The following is a 19,125-nucleotide window of genomic DNA, read 5'->3' on the forward strand; positions in this document are numbered from 1 at the left end:
CAGATCCATCACATTGTAACTTTCTTGTCTCATGTCTCATAGGTCACTTTGGCCTTTCGAAGACGTTAATATAACATTTCATTTCATTTCTCTCTTTAATTTTTTTTTCTTTAGTTTTAATTTCCTAAGCATACATTGATTCTCTCTCTCTCTCTCTCTCTCTCTCTCTCTCTCTCTCTCTCTCTCTCTCTCTCTCAGAAGATGCACAAAAGCTTATGAGTGTCTTGGAACGCTTTTGCCTACATAGCGGGCTGATCGTGAATGGATCCAAAACCAAGGTTATGCTTGTAAAGACCCTCAATGACGAAAATCCATGCATTGTATACAACAATGAGAAACTTGAAGTGGTAGATCACTTCAAGTACCTTGGCCTTGAGGTTCCATCCAATCATAAATGGAAGGATTGTGCAATGCGTCGCTTGGAAGCCGGAAAGAGGGCTTATTATGCATTTGAGAACATGTGCAATGCAGGAGAGATCAAGTGTTGGGCTCTCAAAAAGTACCTCTTTGACACATTGGTGACACCGGTGCTTCTTTATGGAGTGGAGGTGTGGGGTGGAAGCATCGGAAGTCTACTTGGAAAGAGTTTGAGAATGTCCAAAAGCGTTTTCTCACCAACTTTCTCAAGTCAAGACACAAACACCCTACATGCTCTTACTTCTTGAGTCCGGATCGCTTCCCATTGAGGTCTTGGGCATGGAAAGGGTTGTGGAGTACATGCGTAAGACACAACGTAGCCCTTTGCATCGACTTCCTAGAATCACATATGAAGCAAGTCAACAGGTTCAAAAGACATGCAAGAGCAAAATACTAAGTTCGGGGTGGATGCTTGATATCAAGAAATGGTTTGGAAGATGGGATGCATGTCACTTGGTCAAGGATGCGTCGATCGACTCCCAAGTTAATGAGGCCTTCTTACAACGCCAATGTATCATGGCTTGGGAGAAATCCGGAGGTTCTCGCTTCAGCCATTACACCACACACGTTGCCCCAAACTACAAATCTCTCTTCTTCTCGGAACGAGGTAACCGAACCCATTCCTACATCCTTGAGCCCATCCCGTTGAGTGCGATCCGCACCATTGCTCCATTCGTCTTAGCTCCCATTCTCTACGCTGCGAGACAGGACGTTGGGGCACTGGCGAGGAGTGTCATCGACTTTGCACTTATGCCCTCGTCAAGTGCGAGAGAGTGAGTACCACACACTACTTGAGTGCTCAGCTTTTGACCACATTAGGTCCTCTTTTCCCATATATTCAGCCTGAGCTCTCCCTACATATTCCTCTCCCAACCACGATGTGGACTCTCTATTGCGACGCTCATTTCAACCATTTTTTTAGCATCGAGAGTCACTTATGAACTCCACTCACACCACGTGACATGTTCATTTGGTCCCATAGGTCATATTTGACCTCCCAGGACGATAATAGAACTATCTATCTATCTATCTATCTATCTCTCTCTCTTCTCTCTCTCTCTCTCTCTCTCTCTCTCTCTCTCTCTCTCTTTTTCCTACACACACACACACACACCTCTCTCTCTCTCTCTCTTTCCTACACACACACACCTCTCTCTCTCTCTCTCTCTCTCTCTCTCTCTCTCTCTCTCTCTCTCTCTCTCTCTCTCTCTCTCTCTCTCTCCTACACACACACGCGCCGCTCTCTCTCTCTCTCTCTCTCTCTCTCTCTCTCTATTTCCTACACACACCTCTGTCTCTCTCTCTCTTCTCTCTCTCTCTCTCTCTCTCTCTCTCTCTCTCTTTCTACACACACACACACCGCTCTCTCTCTCTCTCTCTCTCTCTCTCTCTCTCTCTCTCTCTCTCTCTCTCTCTCTCAGAGAGAGAGAGAGAGAGAGAGAGAGAGAGAGAGAGAGAGAGAGAGAGAGAGAGAGAGCAAGAGAGAGGGGTTGGGGAGGGTGGAGATGGACATAATACCTGCGCAGCAGGTTTCGGCCAAGACCCGAACAGGTGAAAATGGCCCCTGCGCACGGGTTTCGCTTTTTTCCCCCAATTTTTTTGGCGTCGATATACGCATCACTATACGCGTGGCAAATAAAGCCTTTCCACGCATATATCGACGCACATTGCGACGCGTATAGCGACGTCCGCTAATGTCATCGATATACGTGTGGAAAGGCATGGCCGTCGATATAGGCGCGTCGATATCTTCATTTAGTGTTGTAGTGAAAATCACATATCAGCGAAATAGATGTTGCTGCTAGCCGACGACCGTGTTGCAAGGTGAGTTGTAGAGACTAAGTTGTCTATCGCTACGATTTGGCTATCTCTCTCTACGTTGCCACAGAGAGCTAATGTATTCTTTTTTTCGTTTGAATTGTTTGAAGGTGCTGTCTACCCAGAGGCGATCCAACCATCAACCTTGAGCCATCTTGCAACCGTACCTGTCGGCGCCATGCAGCACAGTGTGCCCACACTGCAACCATACTCGCCGACGCCACTGTCAGTGCCATGCAGCGCTGCCAAGCATTTTTAGTTTTAAAAATGCCAATAATTTCATGGATGGACACTACACAATCCATTGTTAGCCAATAATGAAACTCATTTTGTTCATTAATTTTGTAGAGCTATTTTAGATTAAAGAAAATAAATTGATTTCTCAATAATTCTTCCAAAATTTCTTTAATAATACTATTTAGATGGGATTATTTAGATGCCATCACAACCATTTGAAATGTATGCCTAAGAAAACTCATTAGAAAAGAATTATTGAGATTAGGACTCACATGGTCAATTCTCCTATCCTTATTAAGACAATTGGCAATGTGAAAGTGTCCACATTATATAGACACTTGGATTTGAGGCCAAAGCACATAGATGATTGGATAATCACATGTAGCCATCGACACGTGATTCTCATTCAGAACCCATCTTTGAAAACGCCACAATATTAAGCTGAGACACATTTTTCCTAGACACTGGGAAAGAGGTGCAACACTGACTTCATGGCCATTTTGCATGTAATGTTTGTCAAAGCCTTTACCAATGGTTATTGTAATCGGGTTGAGTATGCATTGATATGAAAAACTTGGTCATTTTTAAGTGCGACCATGGCAAGTGAAGCACATTGCCAACAATAGATAGGGCTAGGGCCATAAAGCTATGGCCTATTTTTAGTGGATGTGAAGTGGAGACGTCTCTCTAGATGAAAGCCTGATGCTTGGCCGAATGTGGACCTCCCCCCCCCCCCCCCCTCTTTATCTATCTTTCTATCTCCCTCTCTATATGTATCCATGTTATATGAATCTCATGACTAGGTTTATAATTAATTATAATTTGACACATGGAGGGCTTCCCCACAGCTCTTTTAGGTACAGCTGTTGCCAAAGAGCATGGCCGAGCTATCTATCTATCTATCTCCCTCTGTATATATATTCATGCTATATGCACCTCCATGACTAAGCAGTGACAAGTGTCTCTCTCTTTTTAGACCTAAGTTATTCCACTTCATCATAATTTGTTTCTACTTAACCAACATACATTTTCATGATCAATTGCAATTAATCGATGCATCTATTCTCTTTTAGTGATGGATAGCCCTTCTTCCGACTCTGGGAATGTTTCTCAAGGAGATCATGATGTAAATGAGGTCATCATGCCTACACCTCCAGAGTGAAATAGGTGCAAGCCGCAAAGCAGTTGGCCAGATCAGGGGGGCAATTGAATTGCGAGGGTCCTTCAAAGCATTTACAAATCATTCATGGACTTTGTGAACACAACGAAGCTGTCCAACAAGAGTGCAAAAACTACTTACAAAAGGTTTGCAAACAAGTTCAAGGTGAAGAAGACCACATCACCTTTCGAGAGGAGGTGATTTTGGCATTGCAGAGTATCAAGGATGAAACTGCACATTTGGAAATCAATCAACATGAAATCTATACATTCATGGAAAATTTCCAGAATGAGGTTGTGCAACAATTGTCTTTGTGCTTCAAGGAACACAAGGACCAAGTCGAAGCCTCGAAGGCACATGTAATAGGTTTGGGGTTTGAGATTAGGACCTTTAAAGAACACAAGGAGCAAGTTGAAGCTTTGAAAGTGCATGTAGCAGATTTAGGGTCTGAGATGAAGACCTTAAAAATTGCAATTAATCGCTTGAATGCCAGCGATAGGAGACTTAGTCGTGTTGTCATGCCTAACTCACAGGGAGGTGTTACTACATCCTATCCTAAAATGTAATGTTTTTTTAACTAATGTTGTAGCAAAACTTCAAATTATCATTGCCACGCCTAACGCACAAGGGGGTGTTACTATATCCTATCCTAAAATGTAATGTTTTTTTATCTAATGATGTTGCAAAACTTCAAATTATCATTGTAGTATCTCTCTCTCTCTCTCTCTCTCTCTCTCTCTCTCTCTCTCTCTCTCTCTCTCTCTCAGGTAGCGAAAGGGGGAGGAAAGGAGATATGGAATGAAAAGTAATTCATGCCAAACTTATGTGACACAAATAGTCAGGGAAAAGTAGATTGGTGTCTCATATTAGATAGATGCAAATCTTCCCATTTAGAAGACTCAAATTTATTGACAACCTTTAAAAAAATTTATTTAACACAGATGGTGTCCGGACCACGGGTTTTGTCCCCAGGACACACACATCGAGCTAGATTGTGCAACATTTCTCGAAAATCTAGGCGAGAAACAGTACAGGCTAGGGCTCAACGATCTTTGCAGCGAATTCCATTGGGTATTTTAGGAGATTGTGTGAATATCATGAATTTAAGCCATGGCGGTCAACAAACAGAGGCAATGGCTATGCATATTGAAAATTGTACTACAAATGCTCAAAGCACTAGACCTTTAGAAGTACCTTCCGTTATTGGAGTTGCCAACAATTGGGAGGGTCAACAACAACATCCTTGCATTGTTTTGAAGAAGGAGGATTCTCTAAAATTGAGCATTATTGTCTATCTATTCGTTGCATTTATCCAAATGCAACAATCATGAAGCATGACTCTATGCTTGCCCTCTACCATGGAAAATGCTTGGTCCACAACTTGGGTGGCTTAAATTTTATGTGCTCCTTTTGTAGTGCATGTGCTTGGAAGGTTGAAGGTAGGTCTATACGCACATTTGTAGGTAAGTATTGTTGCCTATCAGGAAAAGTCAAATTACTTCCTTTGAGTGATCCACCAATGGAGCTCAAAGAATTGATGCAAGGTGGTACTACCAAGAGCAAAAAAATTCTTAAACACATCAGAGCATATAATAATGTATTGGCTTTTGCCTCTTTGGGTGCTCATGTTGATGAGAAACTTACGCGAGGGAGAGGTGTGTACACTTTTAAAGTTCATGGTGCCATCTACCATAATATTGGGCCCATGACACCATGCGGAAGAGTGGATTAGATCCCTCGCTTTGCACAATTGTACTTTTTTGATGCAGAGAATGAGCTCAACAATAGATTGCATCATGTGCCAGATTTAGATAGAGATTCCTTGCATAGTTTGCAGGCTATGATGCATCGTGTTAACCCATATGCAAATGCCTTCGGTTTGCTGCTACAACAATGGGGAATGAAGGAATCCCAAATATGAAGATGGTCATTACTGAAAAGCGTACAAATGGTTGGCAATATTTAGCTCCACGTGGATCTGAGGTTGCAACAATTATGCCAGGGCAAGGAGATGAGAGCAACATCGTCCATCGTGATATTGTATTGCAGTATTATGATGGGGGGCTTAAAAGGATCTCCAACCTACATCGATCATATATGCCTTTACTATATGTTCTATTATTTCCTAATGGAGAGGATGGGTGGTATCCATATATACCGAAAACTCCCAATGAGCAACAATTTATTATACAAAAACAATACTACACTTTTAGGTTGCAGATTAGGAGTGACACCATAGAATGCCTTTTACGTGGAGGACGATTGTTGCAGCAGTACATTGTTGATGCCTACAATACTATGGAGGATTCAAGGTTATTATGGTTTAGAAACAATCAGAGATCAATTCCTGCAGAAGTGTATCAAGGCCTTGAAGACATGCTTGCTTCCAGTGACAATGCGGATGGGGTCATGGGTGTTAATGTTGGAAGAAGAATTATATTGCGTTCATCTTTTGTGGGGGGACCTCGGTACATGCAGCAACTCTATCAAGATTCTATGGCAATCGTACGTAAGAGACGAAAGCCTGATCTATTCATAGCTTTCAGATGCAACCCAAGGTGGAAAGAAATAGAAGATGCGTTATTGCCAGAACAGACTGCTTTTGATCGTCCTCACTTGACTACACGTGTCTTTTATCATAAATTCAAAGATTTGATGGACTTGCTTCTTAAAAGGGCTATCTTTGGAAAGGTTGGACATGTTTGTGTGATAGAATTTCAGAAGAGAGGTCTTCCCCATGCTCATATCTTACTGATTCTTGCATCCGAATATAAGCCGACAGAGATGTGGCATTACGATAGAATGGTTTGCGTTGAACTTCCAGATAAAAATTTATTTTCTGATTTGTATGCTGTTGTGAGTCGTTGCAATGTTCATGGTCCGTGTGGCACATTGGATCCAAATGCTCCATGCATGGTAGATCGAAGATGTAGATTCAAATACCCACGCGAGTTTTGTGAATCTACTTCTGTTGATGGTGATGGATATCCAAGGTATATGCGGCAAGATGATGGTCAATATGTGGTTCAAAAACAAGAGAGGCTTGGTAACAGATAGATTGTTCCCTATAATCCATTGTTGTCTCTAAGATATAAAGCTCACATCAATGTAGAGATATGCTCAACCATATCAGCAGTGAAGTATCTCTATAAGTATGTGTACAAAGGACATGATAGGGCCATAGTTGTGCTCCAAGATGGAGAAGGTGTTCTTGATGAAATCAAGAGTTATTTAGATGCACGTTATGAATCCGCATCAGAGGCAATTTGGAGAACTTTTGGATTCTTATTGCATGAGGAAAAGCGTGATATATTGCGTTTGCAAGTGCATCTTCCACAACAGAATATGGTTGCTTTTGGAGACTCTAATAACATGCAATTTGGTGAATAATGATGATAATAGAAAGACAACACTTACTGAGTGGTTTGTAGCGAATCAACAATATCCAGAAGCAAATGATCTATTATATATAGATTCTCCCTCCGAATGGGTTTGGAACCCCACTAATAAAGTGTGGTCACATAGGCAAAGAGGTGATACTATAAGGAGAATGTACAATTGTGTTCCCAATGCAAGCAATCTTTATTATTTGCATATGTTGCTTACCATATGCAAGGGTTGTAAATCATTTGAGGAGCTTCGCACTTTCAACGAACAAACCTATGCCACTTTCAAGGAAGCTTGCAGTGCCAGGGATTTGCTACAAAATGATGATGAATGGTCTATGTGTTTGCAAGAGGCATCACGTACAAGTACCGGCTTGCAATTAAGACAACTATTTGTTATGATCTTGGTATTTTGTGAGCCATAATGTCCAGGTACAATGTGGCACCCATTCTCCTTGGAGCTTTCAGAGGATTATGTTTATGATTTGCATGAATGTACAAGTGATGAGGATGTATGTCATGAGATAGCTAAGAATCAAGAATTATGTAGCTTGGAGTCTCTGCTTCAATCATATGAGAAACTACTTTGTGACTACTCTGGGATGCCCGAAGTAGACCGTTCTGTATTATCTGGATGTGGGAGTGGTTTGATAGCAGAACAGAGGTAGTGCAATGCAAACAAGCACATGACTTTAGCCATTCGTATGGAAGCATCTTTGAATTGTGGACAAAGAGCTGATTATAACGAAATCATGCAAGTAGTTGACTCATCAAATGGGACAATTTTTTTCTTGGATGGACCCAGTGGGACTGGGAAGACTTATCTCTATAATGCACTACTTTGTCGTATACTGGTCAACAGAATGTCCCTTTAGCATGTGCATCCTTGGGAATTGCAGCTTTACTTCTTAGCAATGGATGTACAACACATTCGAGATTTAAGATACCAATAGAAGTGCATTCTGAATCAACATGCAACATCAAAGTAAATAGTCAACTTGGAGAGATTTTGAGATAAGCATAATTCATCATCTGGGATGAGGCTCCCATGGTCCATCGTTATGCTTTTGAGGCCTTGGACAGGACATTGAGAGATGTTATGCAAAGTGATGCATTGTTTGGGGGAAAGGTGTTTCTCCTTGGGGGTGATTTAGACAAATTTTACCAGTTGTGCCCAAAGAAAGTCGAGCAGATATTGTTGATGCCTCTTTGTGCCGATCTTATGTATGGAAACATATGAAGACTCTGAAGTTAATAGAGAATATGCGTGTACTTCATTGTTCCAATGACTTGGTTGAAAGAGAGTTTGCAAAATGGGTACTAGACATTGGCAATGGGAATGTATGTCATGGGGATTTACTTGATACTGCAGAATTTCCAAGTAGTATGATACTCAAAGATAACAATGTTCAAGGCCTAATTCACAGTATATATGGTGACTTACAAAATGTCCAAAGACATGCAAGCTTCTTTAGAGACAGAGGTATTCTTGCACCACGCAATAAGGATGTTTCCATAATCAATGACTTGGCTATGCATAAAATGAGAGGACTTGACAAAAAATACTTGAGTGCAGATTCTCTTTGTACATCAGATTGTAATGGTGGGTTATATCCAATAGATTTTTTAAACTCATTGGATCTTGGTGGTGGCTTCCCACCACACTGCTTGCACCTGAAAGAGAATGCTCCAATCATGCTCCTTCGCAACCTGGATCCAAGGCATGGTTTATGCAATGGGACAAGATTGATATGTAAGCATTTTTATCACAGGGTCATTGAGGCGGAAGTAATGACACGTTCTCATGTTGGAGACAATGTGTTCATACCAAGGATCGACTTTATCATAGGAGGTTCTCAAGGATTACCTTTTGAAATGAAGCGCAGACAATTTCCTGTGAGACTTGCATTCGGAATTACCATCAACAAGGCACAAGGTCAAACACTTGAATTCTTAGGTTTGTACCTTGCTACACCTGTTTTTACTCATGGTCAGCTCTATGTAGCAATGTCTCGCGTGCATTCTTCTACTGCCATAAAGATTTTGATAGATGGTAGTCAAACATCGACGGCAATTCAAATGAAAATCCAATGGCTTGCAGCCCAAACATTGTCTACAAAGAAGTGCTAGAGGTCATAAATGTTTAAGGTATCATACTATCTTTCATCCATGCATTACTCTTTGTCATTAACTTTTTGTTAAATGAAGTTTTATATTAATATTAATTTTTGTTGTTGTTTATAGATGGCCAGCCGATCTACAGTCAAATACACAATGGATAGGGTATCTGAATATATTCGAGGTAATTTGTTGAAACTTTACAAAAAACTGAGCCTCACTTTAAATTTTGAATGATTAAAGCATACTAATCGTGTTGTATGAAGCATAAATCCACTTTTTTGGAGGGGACCTGTTAACCCTCATGGCTCACGAACACCCTATCACCTACGATGGACGTTGTATTATTTAGTTGTAGAGTCAGGTACCGGGCTTGTCGGTCCAATAGGAAAAGGGTAAGAGTGATCGCCAATGAGAGGCGCACTCTAATTGGAACATTCAAGGGATTAGTTGGCTAAGCATGGGCGCCCACGTGTGAATGGGGTGAACTCATATAAAAGTCAACTAAACCTAAAATTCACTCATTCTCTCATTTGTGCAATTGAAGAGTGCTCTTGCTCCATCTCCATCTTCTTCTCTTCATCTCCTTGTGTGTGTGTGCGTATGCGTAGAGAGAGAGAGAGAGAGAGAGAGAGAGAGAGAGAGAGAGAGAGAGAGAGAGAGAGTGTGATCGAGCATTGCGGCGGCACGATGACTGCGAGGCGGTTGAGCGCGGCATAGCGGTGTCTCCCTCTTCTTCGCAGCGAGGAATCCTCCACGAAGCAAGCGTAGAGCGGTGAGTGACAGACCATCGTCATCTTTGAGCTTACTAGTTTAGGCTTGTTGTGTACTTGGAGCCATTTGTGGCTCGCACACGGTGTATCGGCAAGCTCCTTGCATTGACACGTGCGACATACGCGCACATTTTTGGCACCGTTGCCGGGGAATGCCATACACTAAGCTTGAATGGCACTCTGTGCTTCTTTTGTGGTGCAATTTCAATTGTAGGAAAGGTAAGGAAGGAGTGTGTGTGTGTTGAGAAGAAGGATTTTGTGTTATACTGTGTATTTTTTTTGTTAATGGAGTTTTCAAAGGTATCGTGTTAATTCTCTGTGTATTAAGGTTGTTAGTTTTCTTTATTAATGGAGTTTTCAAAGGTACTGTGTTTATTCTCTGTGTATTAAGGTTGTTAGTTTTCCGTGTACAGTAAGTAGGAAGTAGATCTGTGAGAGCTAATAGAGTGTGTTAGTGTGTAACAGTAGGTGTATTAGTTAGAACTAGGTAGATAGAGTGTGTGTGTGTGTGCTCTCGCGCAGGCCGCGGCGACCTTATCCTTTTTTTTAAAAAAAAAACTATTTTTTTGAAAAAAATAAAAAAATTAAAGGTAGGATCGGGATCGGGAATATCTCCCAAACCCAAGCCCAGACCCAAGCCCAAGCTCACGCTCAGGCCTAGGCCTTAGTCGCCTTTTTAAATAACGAATTTTAGCTTCACACATAGCTAAAAATCAATTTTTTGAGAACCAACGAAACTTCAGATGCTCAAAAATTGTGCTGTAAAGTACACAGCGACCCTCTAAATGATACGCTCGTTTCGAGGTATCACACATTTAATAAAAAAAAATCAAACATTAAAAAAACATTAAAAACGTAAAAAATACGAGTGGAAACGGATGCTTAAAAAAAGTAAGCGGTTAACCTTCGAGGTTATTCGCCGACGCTTAGTCCCTATTGACCTTTAGCTTAAGTATTATAAAGGGAGTTTACTAGTGTGATGAGCCTGGGGAGGTGTAATAGTGTTATATGACCCCCCAAAAGTTACAAAATTAAAATGCTGAAAACGAACAAACAAAAACAAATAAAAGTGCCACAATGTAAAATCTTAAGCTGGAAGAGAAATCTCAGCTTGATTTGGTACTTCACTCACATGTATCGCCTATGGTACTAGAGCCCTAGAGGTTCCCAGTGTGGACGCTTTTCCTTGAAAAGCAAAAAACCCAAGGCATACAAAATAAGCACACACATCAAAATTGAATCACTGTGAAAAGAATTTGGGGGGTCAAAGAAAAGGTAAGCAGTCAAGCGATGATTTCATGAGAATTTCCTTTTATTGTAGCTTAACTACAAGGTCTTCTAGGTATAGCCTCTAGTCAGCCCCCCTCAAACATGAAATACTTGGCTCTCGCGATTAAACAACTTAATTGACCAGAAAAAATTAAGAAGCTTACCCATGGTATTAATAGTCGATCTCTAGTGCCTTTCGACCGTTAAATTAGTGACCCCATACTTGTTTAATTTTTTTACCTTTACATCTGTTTATGCATTTGATTATATTAAAATTTAATGTTTATTGCTGACAAATGGTTTAAAATTCCGTTACCAATCACATTGTCTGCCTACAACTGCATATGCTTTTTAATTCTATATGAGAATACAAGTATTGTGCCAATGTTGTTTGATTTAGCGGTGACTGAAGAAGACTAAGGACATTCATCTCAAATGCTCTCCACCTCGACAAACGAGCTTCAACTCAATAGCTTCCGAGGACGGAATCTACATCAAGAGGGGGGGGCATGTTAACCCTCATGGCTCACAGACACTCTATCACCTACGACGGACGTTGTATTATTTACTTGTAGAGTCAGGTACCGGGCTTGTCGGTCCAATAGGAAAAGGGTAAGAGTGATCGCCGATGAGAGGCTCACTCTAACTAGAACATTCAAGGGATTAGTTGGCTAAGCATGGTCACCCAAGTGTGAATGGGATGGACTCATATAAAAGTCAACTAAACCTAAAATTCACTCATTCTCTCATTTGTACAATTGAAGAGTGCTCTTGCTGCATCTCCTTCTTCTTCTTCTGCATCGCCTTGTGTGTGTGTATGCATGAGAGAGAGAGAGAGAGCATTGCGGCGGCACGATGGCGGCGAGGCGGTTGGGCGCGGCATAGCGGCGTCTCCCTCTTCTTCGTGGCGAGGAATCCTCCACAAAGCAAGCGTAGAGCGGTGAGTGACACACCATCGTCATCTTTGAGCTTACTAGTTTAGGCTTGTTGTGTGCTTGGAGCCATTTGTGGCTCTCACGCGGTGTATCGACAAGTTCCTTGCATTGACATGTGCGACATACGCGCACAACACCCATACTTGCAAATGATGTTGTCCATATCTTAGAAGACTTTGGTGTCATAAGGTATGGCTTTTGAATTATTATTCTTTATGTCTTGCAATAGGCGTGGATTTTTCTTAATATACTCTTTCTTTTTTGTAGAAAACACTATTATCCAGCCCATCTATGGTAGGTCTATATGAGTCCACGTGCTATTTAGGACTCATAGGATACTATCATGTTGTCTTAGAGCTAGATGAGACACCAGGAAAGGGTCATGTCTCTCTTAGAGAGATAGGGTATCAACGTCCCATAAATGCACTACCTTCCTTTGGATTTGAAGCAGAGAATTGGAAAGTGAGAATGTATGTTGTCGATGATACTCCAAGGCGGCTTGGACGAAGTGTGCTATACATTGAACCCTGGGTGTTACGGATGCAAACCCGTGTCTATCGCAAGCTTCGCTTTCAACCTAAATGATGCCTTCTACAATGGGTTTGGTTTGATGGTGATGTCTTTTTGGGGTTGGGATTCCTTATGTTTTATCCCTTATGTTTCTAATGATTACTCTCTTATCAAGAAGCCTCTTTTTTGTAACAGAACTATTGGCTCCTATTTCGAATGAAAACCATGTTGAGCTCTTTGCATGTGTGTGTGTGTGTGTGTGTGTGTGTACCATGAAAAAAACTAATTAAGATCATACAAGCACAACTTATGTATACCATGTGTGTCATTACATTAATTTGTGTCATAGTAAGAGCGAGCGAGACCCGCCGGTAGGCGGGTCGTGCAAGCTAGTCTTTCAAAAGAAAACTATAGGTCCTCATTGGAGACTTACTTTAAAAGTTCTACATCCTTAGGTTTTAAACTAAGATTTAAAATCTCTAAAAAAAATTTAAAAAAATCTCTAGAGATTAGAGCTCTAAAGGATAGATTTTTCTTTAAAGTTTGAACTAACAAAAATAATCATCTTATAAATGAAAACTTTAGTCTATTAACTCAAGTTTCAATAGGTGAAAGAACTTCTCAAATTGAAAAGGTGACTCACCTTCTCCTACACTCACCTCCAGCGCATGATTGACGACTACAGGTATAAAGAGGAAAAACTCAGGGGGCAACACTTCAACGACCTTCGTCTAATTGCACACCTTTAGGATGTCCTAGGTTTCTGCTGGGAAGTATCTGTGTGTCATTGTAAAGGAATAATGGAAGACTGTTGTAATTTTTTTGTATCTAATGGCCATTGTAATCTCCCATGGAAAAACAAGTTTAGCCTATCCCCATCTCCCCAGATACATGTAATCGAATTTTCTCAGATCAGATCTGTCTGCCAAGTCAGAGTGTCTCAGATCGGATTTTCTCACATCGAATTTTCTCAGGTTGGATGTTTTTGGATTGGAATTTTTAATGGAGGTAATTTGAAAAAATATTTTGATATGTGGGATGATTTCCCATTACGTGAATCCCTTGTGCAACAGGTATTATTAGTGGAGGGTGTGCTAATCGAAGGTACCATCCATCACCTTTGTCGCGCTCAAACTTGCCTTATGTTCATGCTTGACTTTTTGAAGTACATACCCCCTCTACGCTCACCTTCAACAATGGTACGTGGGAAGTAGAGCAGCGCCATGTAGCTGGAGTTGGAGCACGATGAGCCACCATGACACTTGCGACGCAAAGGGCAAGTTTTAAGCGTTGATGTGAGCAGCCCCGAAGAGGAAGAGGCTTCCGATGATGAGGATACATTACTGAAAAGCATACAAATGGTTGCCAATATTTAGCTCCACATGGATCTGAGGTTGTAGCAATTATGTCAGGGCAAGGAGATGAGAGCAACATCGGCCATCGTGATATTGTATTGCAGTATCGTGATGGGGGGCTTAAAAGGATCTCCAACCTACATCGATCATATATGCCTTTACTATATGTTCTATTATTTCCTAATGGAGAGGATGGGTGGCATCCATATATACCACAAACTCCCAATGAGCAACAATTTATTACACACAAAAAATACTACACTTTTAGGTTGCAGATTAGGAGTGACACCATAGAATGCCTTTTACGTGGAGGACGATTGTTGCAGCAGTACATTGTTGATACCTACAATACTATGGAGGATTCAAGGTTATTATGGTTTAGAAACAATCAGAGATCAATTCCTGCAGAAGTGTATCAAGGCCTTGCAGACATGCTTGCTTCCAGTGACAATGCGCATGGGGTCATGGGTGTTAATGTTGGGAGAAGAATTGTATTGCCTTCATCTTTTGTGGGGGGACCTCGGTACATGCAGCAACTCTATCAAGATTCTATGGCAATCGTATGTAAGAGAGGAAAGCCTGATCTATTCATAACTTTCACATCCAACCCAAGGTGGAAGGAAATAGAAGATGCGTTATTGCCAGGACAGACTGCTTCTGATCGTCTTGACTTGACTACACGTGTCTTTTATCATAAATTCAAAGATTTGATGAACTTGCTTCTTAAAAGGGCTATCTTTGGAAAGGTTGTTGGACATATTTGTGTGATAGAATTTCAGAAGAGAGGTCTTCCCCATGCTCATATCTTACTGATTCTTGCATCCGAATATAAGCCGACAGAGATGTGACATTACGATAGAATGGTTTGCGCTGAACTTCCATATAAAAAATTATTTCCTGATTTGTATGATGTTGTGAGTCGTTGCAATGTTCATGGTCCGTGTGGCGCATTGGATCCAAATGCTCCATGCATGGTAGATCGAAGATGTAGATTCAAATACCCACACGAGTTTTGTGAATCTACTTCTATTGATGGTGATGGATATCCAAGGTATATGCGGCGAGATGATGGTCAATATGTGGTTCAAAAGCAAGAGAGGCTTGATAACATATAGATTGTTCCCTATAATCCATTGTTGTCTCTAAGATATAAAGCTCACATCAATGTAGAGATATGCTCAACCATATCAGCAGTGAAGTATCTCTATAAGTATGTGTACAAAGGACCTGATAGGGCCACAGTTGTGCTCCAAGATGGAGAAGTTGTTCTTGATGAAATCAAGAGTTATTTAGATGCACGCTATGTATCCGCATCAGAGGCAATTTGGAGAATTTTTGGATTCCCATTGCATGAGGAAAAGCGTGATATATTGCGTTTGCAAGTGCATCTTCCACAATAGAATATGGTTGCTTTTGGAGACTCTACTAACATATCCAATTTGGTCAATAATGATGATAATAGAAAGACAACACTTACTGAGTGGTTTGTAGCGAATCAACAATATCCAAAAGCAAATGATTTATTATATATAGATTTTCCCTCCAAATGGGTTTGGAACCCCACTAATAAAATGTGGTCACATAGGCAAAGAGGTGATACTATAGGGAGAATGTACAATGTTGTTCCCAATGCAGGCGATCTTTATTATTTGTGTATGTTGCTTAGCATATGCAAGGGTTGTAAATCATTTGAGGAGCTTCGCACTTTCAACGGACAAACCTATGCCACTTTCAAGGAAGCTTGCAGTGCCAGGGGTTTGCTACAAAATGATGATGAATGGTTTATGTGTTTGCAAGAGGAATCATGTACAAGTACCGGCTTGCAATTAAGACAACTATTTGTCATGATCTTGGTATTTTGTGAGCCATTATGTCCAGGTACAATGTGGCACCGATTCTCCTTGGATCTTTCTGAGGATTATGTTTATGATTTGCATGAATTTACAAGTGATGAGGATGTATGTCATGAGATAGCTAAGAATCAAGCATTATGTAGCTTGGAGTCTCTGCTTCAATCATATGAGAAATGACTTTGTGACTACTCTGGGATGCCCGAAGTAGACCATTCTGTATTATTAGGATGTGGGAGTGGTTTGATAGCAGAAGAGAGGTAGTTCAATGCAAATGAGCAAATGACTTTAGCCATTTGTATGGAAGCATCTTTGAATTGTGGACGAAGAGCTGCTTATAACAAAATCATGCAAGCAGTTGACTCATAAAACGGGACAATTTTTTTCTTGGATGGACGTGGTGGGACTGGGAAGACTTATCTCTATAATGCACTACTTTGTCGTATACGTGGTCAGCAGAATGTCACTTTAGCATGTGCATCCTTGGGAATTGCAGCTTTACTTCTTAGCAATGGACGTACAGCACATTCGAGATTTAAGATACCAATAGAAGTGCATTCTGAATCAACATGCAACATCAAAGTAAATAGTCTACTTGCAGAGCTTTTGAGATTAGCATCATTCATCATCTGGGATGAGGCTCCCATGGTCCATCGTTATGCTTTTGAGGCCCTGTACGGGACATTGAGAGATGTTATTGAAAGTGATGGATTGTTTGGGGGAAAGGTGTTTCTCCTTGGGGGTGATTTTAGACAAATTTTACCAGTTGTGCCCAAAGGAAGTCGAGTAGATATTGTTGATGCCTCTTTGTGCCGATCTTATGTATGGAAACATGTGAAGACTCTGAAGCTAATAGAGAATATGTGTGTACTTCATTGTTCCAATGACTTGGTTGAGAGAGACTTTGCAAAATGAATACTAGACATTGGAAATGGGAATGTATGTCATGGGGATTTACTTGATACTGTAGCATTTCCAAGTAGTATGTGTCGGAGTGCAGGCGGAGAGTGTGCATAGAGAGGGAAGGAGAAGGGGAAGGTGATGAAGCACAGTACACAGCAAGGAGTTTGGGTTAGTGGAGAGGAAAGTGAGAGAGTGGTCAACTCTCTCCCTTTCTCTCTCTATATTTATTTTAGGTAAAAGTATAAATAGGGGGGTCTCCCACGGCCACCCGGCATACACCCCAACAACCTCCCACTTGAAGGTCACGATGGCCAATAGTGGCATTAGTATAGTTAGTCTATACAAAGTTGATGAAGCATTGCCGAGGCTTCATCCTACACCCATAAGTTCTATACAATGTGTAAATCGCTCCGAGGCTAGGCTCTTTGTGAGAGCATCTGCGGGATTGTCGTCGGTGTGAAGCTTGACAAGCTCGATACGCTTGCCAGCAAATGCATCTCGTATGACATGGTATCTGACCTCTATGTGTTTCGACTTTGAGTGAAACACTGGATTCTTTGCCAAAGCAATGGCACTCTGACTATCACAATGTAGTACTAGAACCTCGTCAATGCCCAAATCTCCCACTAGACGAGCCAACCATATGGCTTCCTTGCAGGCGTCAGACGCAGCAACATATTCTGCCTCAGTGGTAGATGAAGACGTGCAATCTTGGAGACACGATCTCCAAGAGATAGTTGCTCTAGCAAACATGAACACATAGCCAGATGTGGATCTTCTATGATCCACACAACCCGCATAATGTGCATCCGTGTAACCTACAATACATGCATCACTGTTTCCGAAGCGTAAACAGTTGCTAGTTGTACCTTTCAAATATCTGAGGATTTTCTTCACTGCTTCCCAATGCTTCTTGCTAGGGTTTGCCATGTACCTACTAACCACTCCCACTGCATGTGCAATGTCTGGTCTTGTGGCGACCATAGCGTACATCAAACTGCCAACTGCTGAAGAATATGGTACTTTTGCCATTTCCTCTTTCTCATCCACTGTCTTGGGAGAGTCTTCCTTGCTAAGTTTGGAGTATGCTTGCATTGGGGTACTCAATGACTTCCCCCCCTACATACTAAAACGTTGCAAGACTTTGTGAATGTACTTTTCTTGAGATAATTCAAGAATTCCACGTTGTCTGTCTCTCTTGATGTGCATACTAAGAAAGTGATTGGCATCTCCCAAATCCTTCATGGAAAACTGAGTGTTTAGCATCTTTTTCAACTGATTGATCTCATCAATTGATTTGCCTGCGACGATAAGCATATCATCTACATACAAGATCAAGATGATTAAAGAACCATTGTTCAATCTTTTTGTGTATAAGCAGTGATCCTCTTGACTTCTTATGCAACCCTGAGACTGCATGAATTTGTCGAATTTTTGATACCATTGCCTTGAACCTTGCTTGAGTCCATAGAGTGCCTTTTTAAGTCTACAAACCAATTCTGTCCTCGTTGGTTTTTGGGTTTCACATAAAAATCCCTCTGGTTGTTTCATGTAGACATCTTCATCTAGATCCCCGTGAAGAAATGTTGTGTTCACATCCATTTGGACAAGTTCCATGTCCTGGATAGCAACCAAGCCAAGCACGGTGTGAAGTGTAGTCATCATGACTACTGGAGAGAAAATCTCATCAAAATCCACACCTCTTTTCTGCTTGAAACCCTTGGCAACTAGACGAGTCTTGTATCTAGGCTCAGGATCTTCCGCTATATACTTCTTCTTGTATACCCATTTGCAAGGTAAAGCATTTTTGCCTTTTGGTAATTCAACCAAATCCCATGTCTCATTAGCCACAATCGAATTGTATTCTGATTGCATAGCTTGCTCCCACTTAATGCTATCATCCATTTGTATAGCTTCTTTGTAGCAGGTTGGCTCTCCACTGTCAGTGACCAAAATGTGATGTAAACCCGGTTCAAACTGCTCGGGCGCACGTGATACTCTCTCAGAGTGTCTCAGTGCCTGACTGCTGGACTCTGCTCTCTCCGAAGTAATAGTAGTATCTTGCACTTGAGGAGTAGGTGCAACACTACTGAACTGAGTTGGTTCAGAGGCTACATCCTCAAAACGAACACGTTTGTACTCAACATCTTTGATGGGCTTCTTGTGCATTTTTGATTTATTGAAAATCACATGTGAGCTACAAATGACTTTGTTTGATTCTGGGTGCCAGAGACGATATCCCATCTTTCCGTTTGCACCATATCCAATAAAAATGCATTTGTGTGATCTGGGATCTAACTTTCAACGAAGTTCTTTGGGCACATGTGCATATGCCTCACATCCAAATACACATAAATGCTCATAGCTTGGCCTTTTGCCAGTCCATAATTCCTCT

At 41.2% G+C, this 19,125-nt stretch overlaps 2 protein-coding genes across 2 annotated transcripts; both read left to right on the forward strand.

The window, feature by feature from the left end:
- The first annotated feature begins 5,524 nt into the window (after positions 1 to 5,524).
- LOC147462421 (uncharacterized) lies at positions 5,525 to 12,697 on the forward strand. The gene is made up of 6 exons (XM_086493589.1): positions 5,525 to 6,624; positions 6,721 to 7,013; positions 7,450 to 7,681; positions 8,172 to 9,140; positions 9,262 to 9,319; positions 12,380 to 12,697. Exons 1-6 carry the CDS (start codon positions 5,525 to 5,527, stop codon positions 12,695 to 12,697), a joined length of 2,970 nt encoding a protein of 989 aa, XP_086349715.1.
- A 1,330-nt stretch (positions 12,698 to 14,027) lies between these two features.
- LOC147462422 (uncharacterized) lies at positions 14,028 to 14,825 on the forward strand. The gene has a single exon (XM_086493595.1). It carries the CDS (start codon positions 14,028 to 14,030, stop codon positions 14,823 to 14,825), a length of 798 nt encoding a protein of 265 aa, XP_086349721.1.
- Positions 14,826 to 19,125: the final 4,300 nt, after the last annotated feature.

The sequence above is a fragment of the Adiantum capillus-veneris genome, chromosome 2 (assembly GCF_014529385.1).
Source record: "Adiantum capillus-veneris isolate H3 chromosome 2, ASM1452938v2, whole genome shotgun sequence".
Lineage (NCBI taxonomy): Eukaryota > Viridiplantae > Streptophyta > Polypodiopsida > Polypodiales > Pteridaceae > Adiantum > Adiantum capillus-veneris.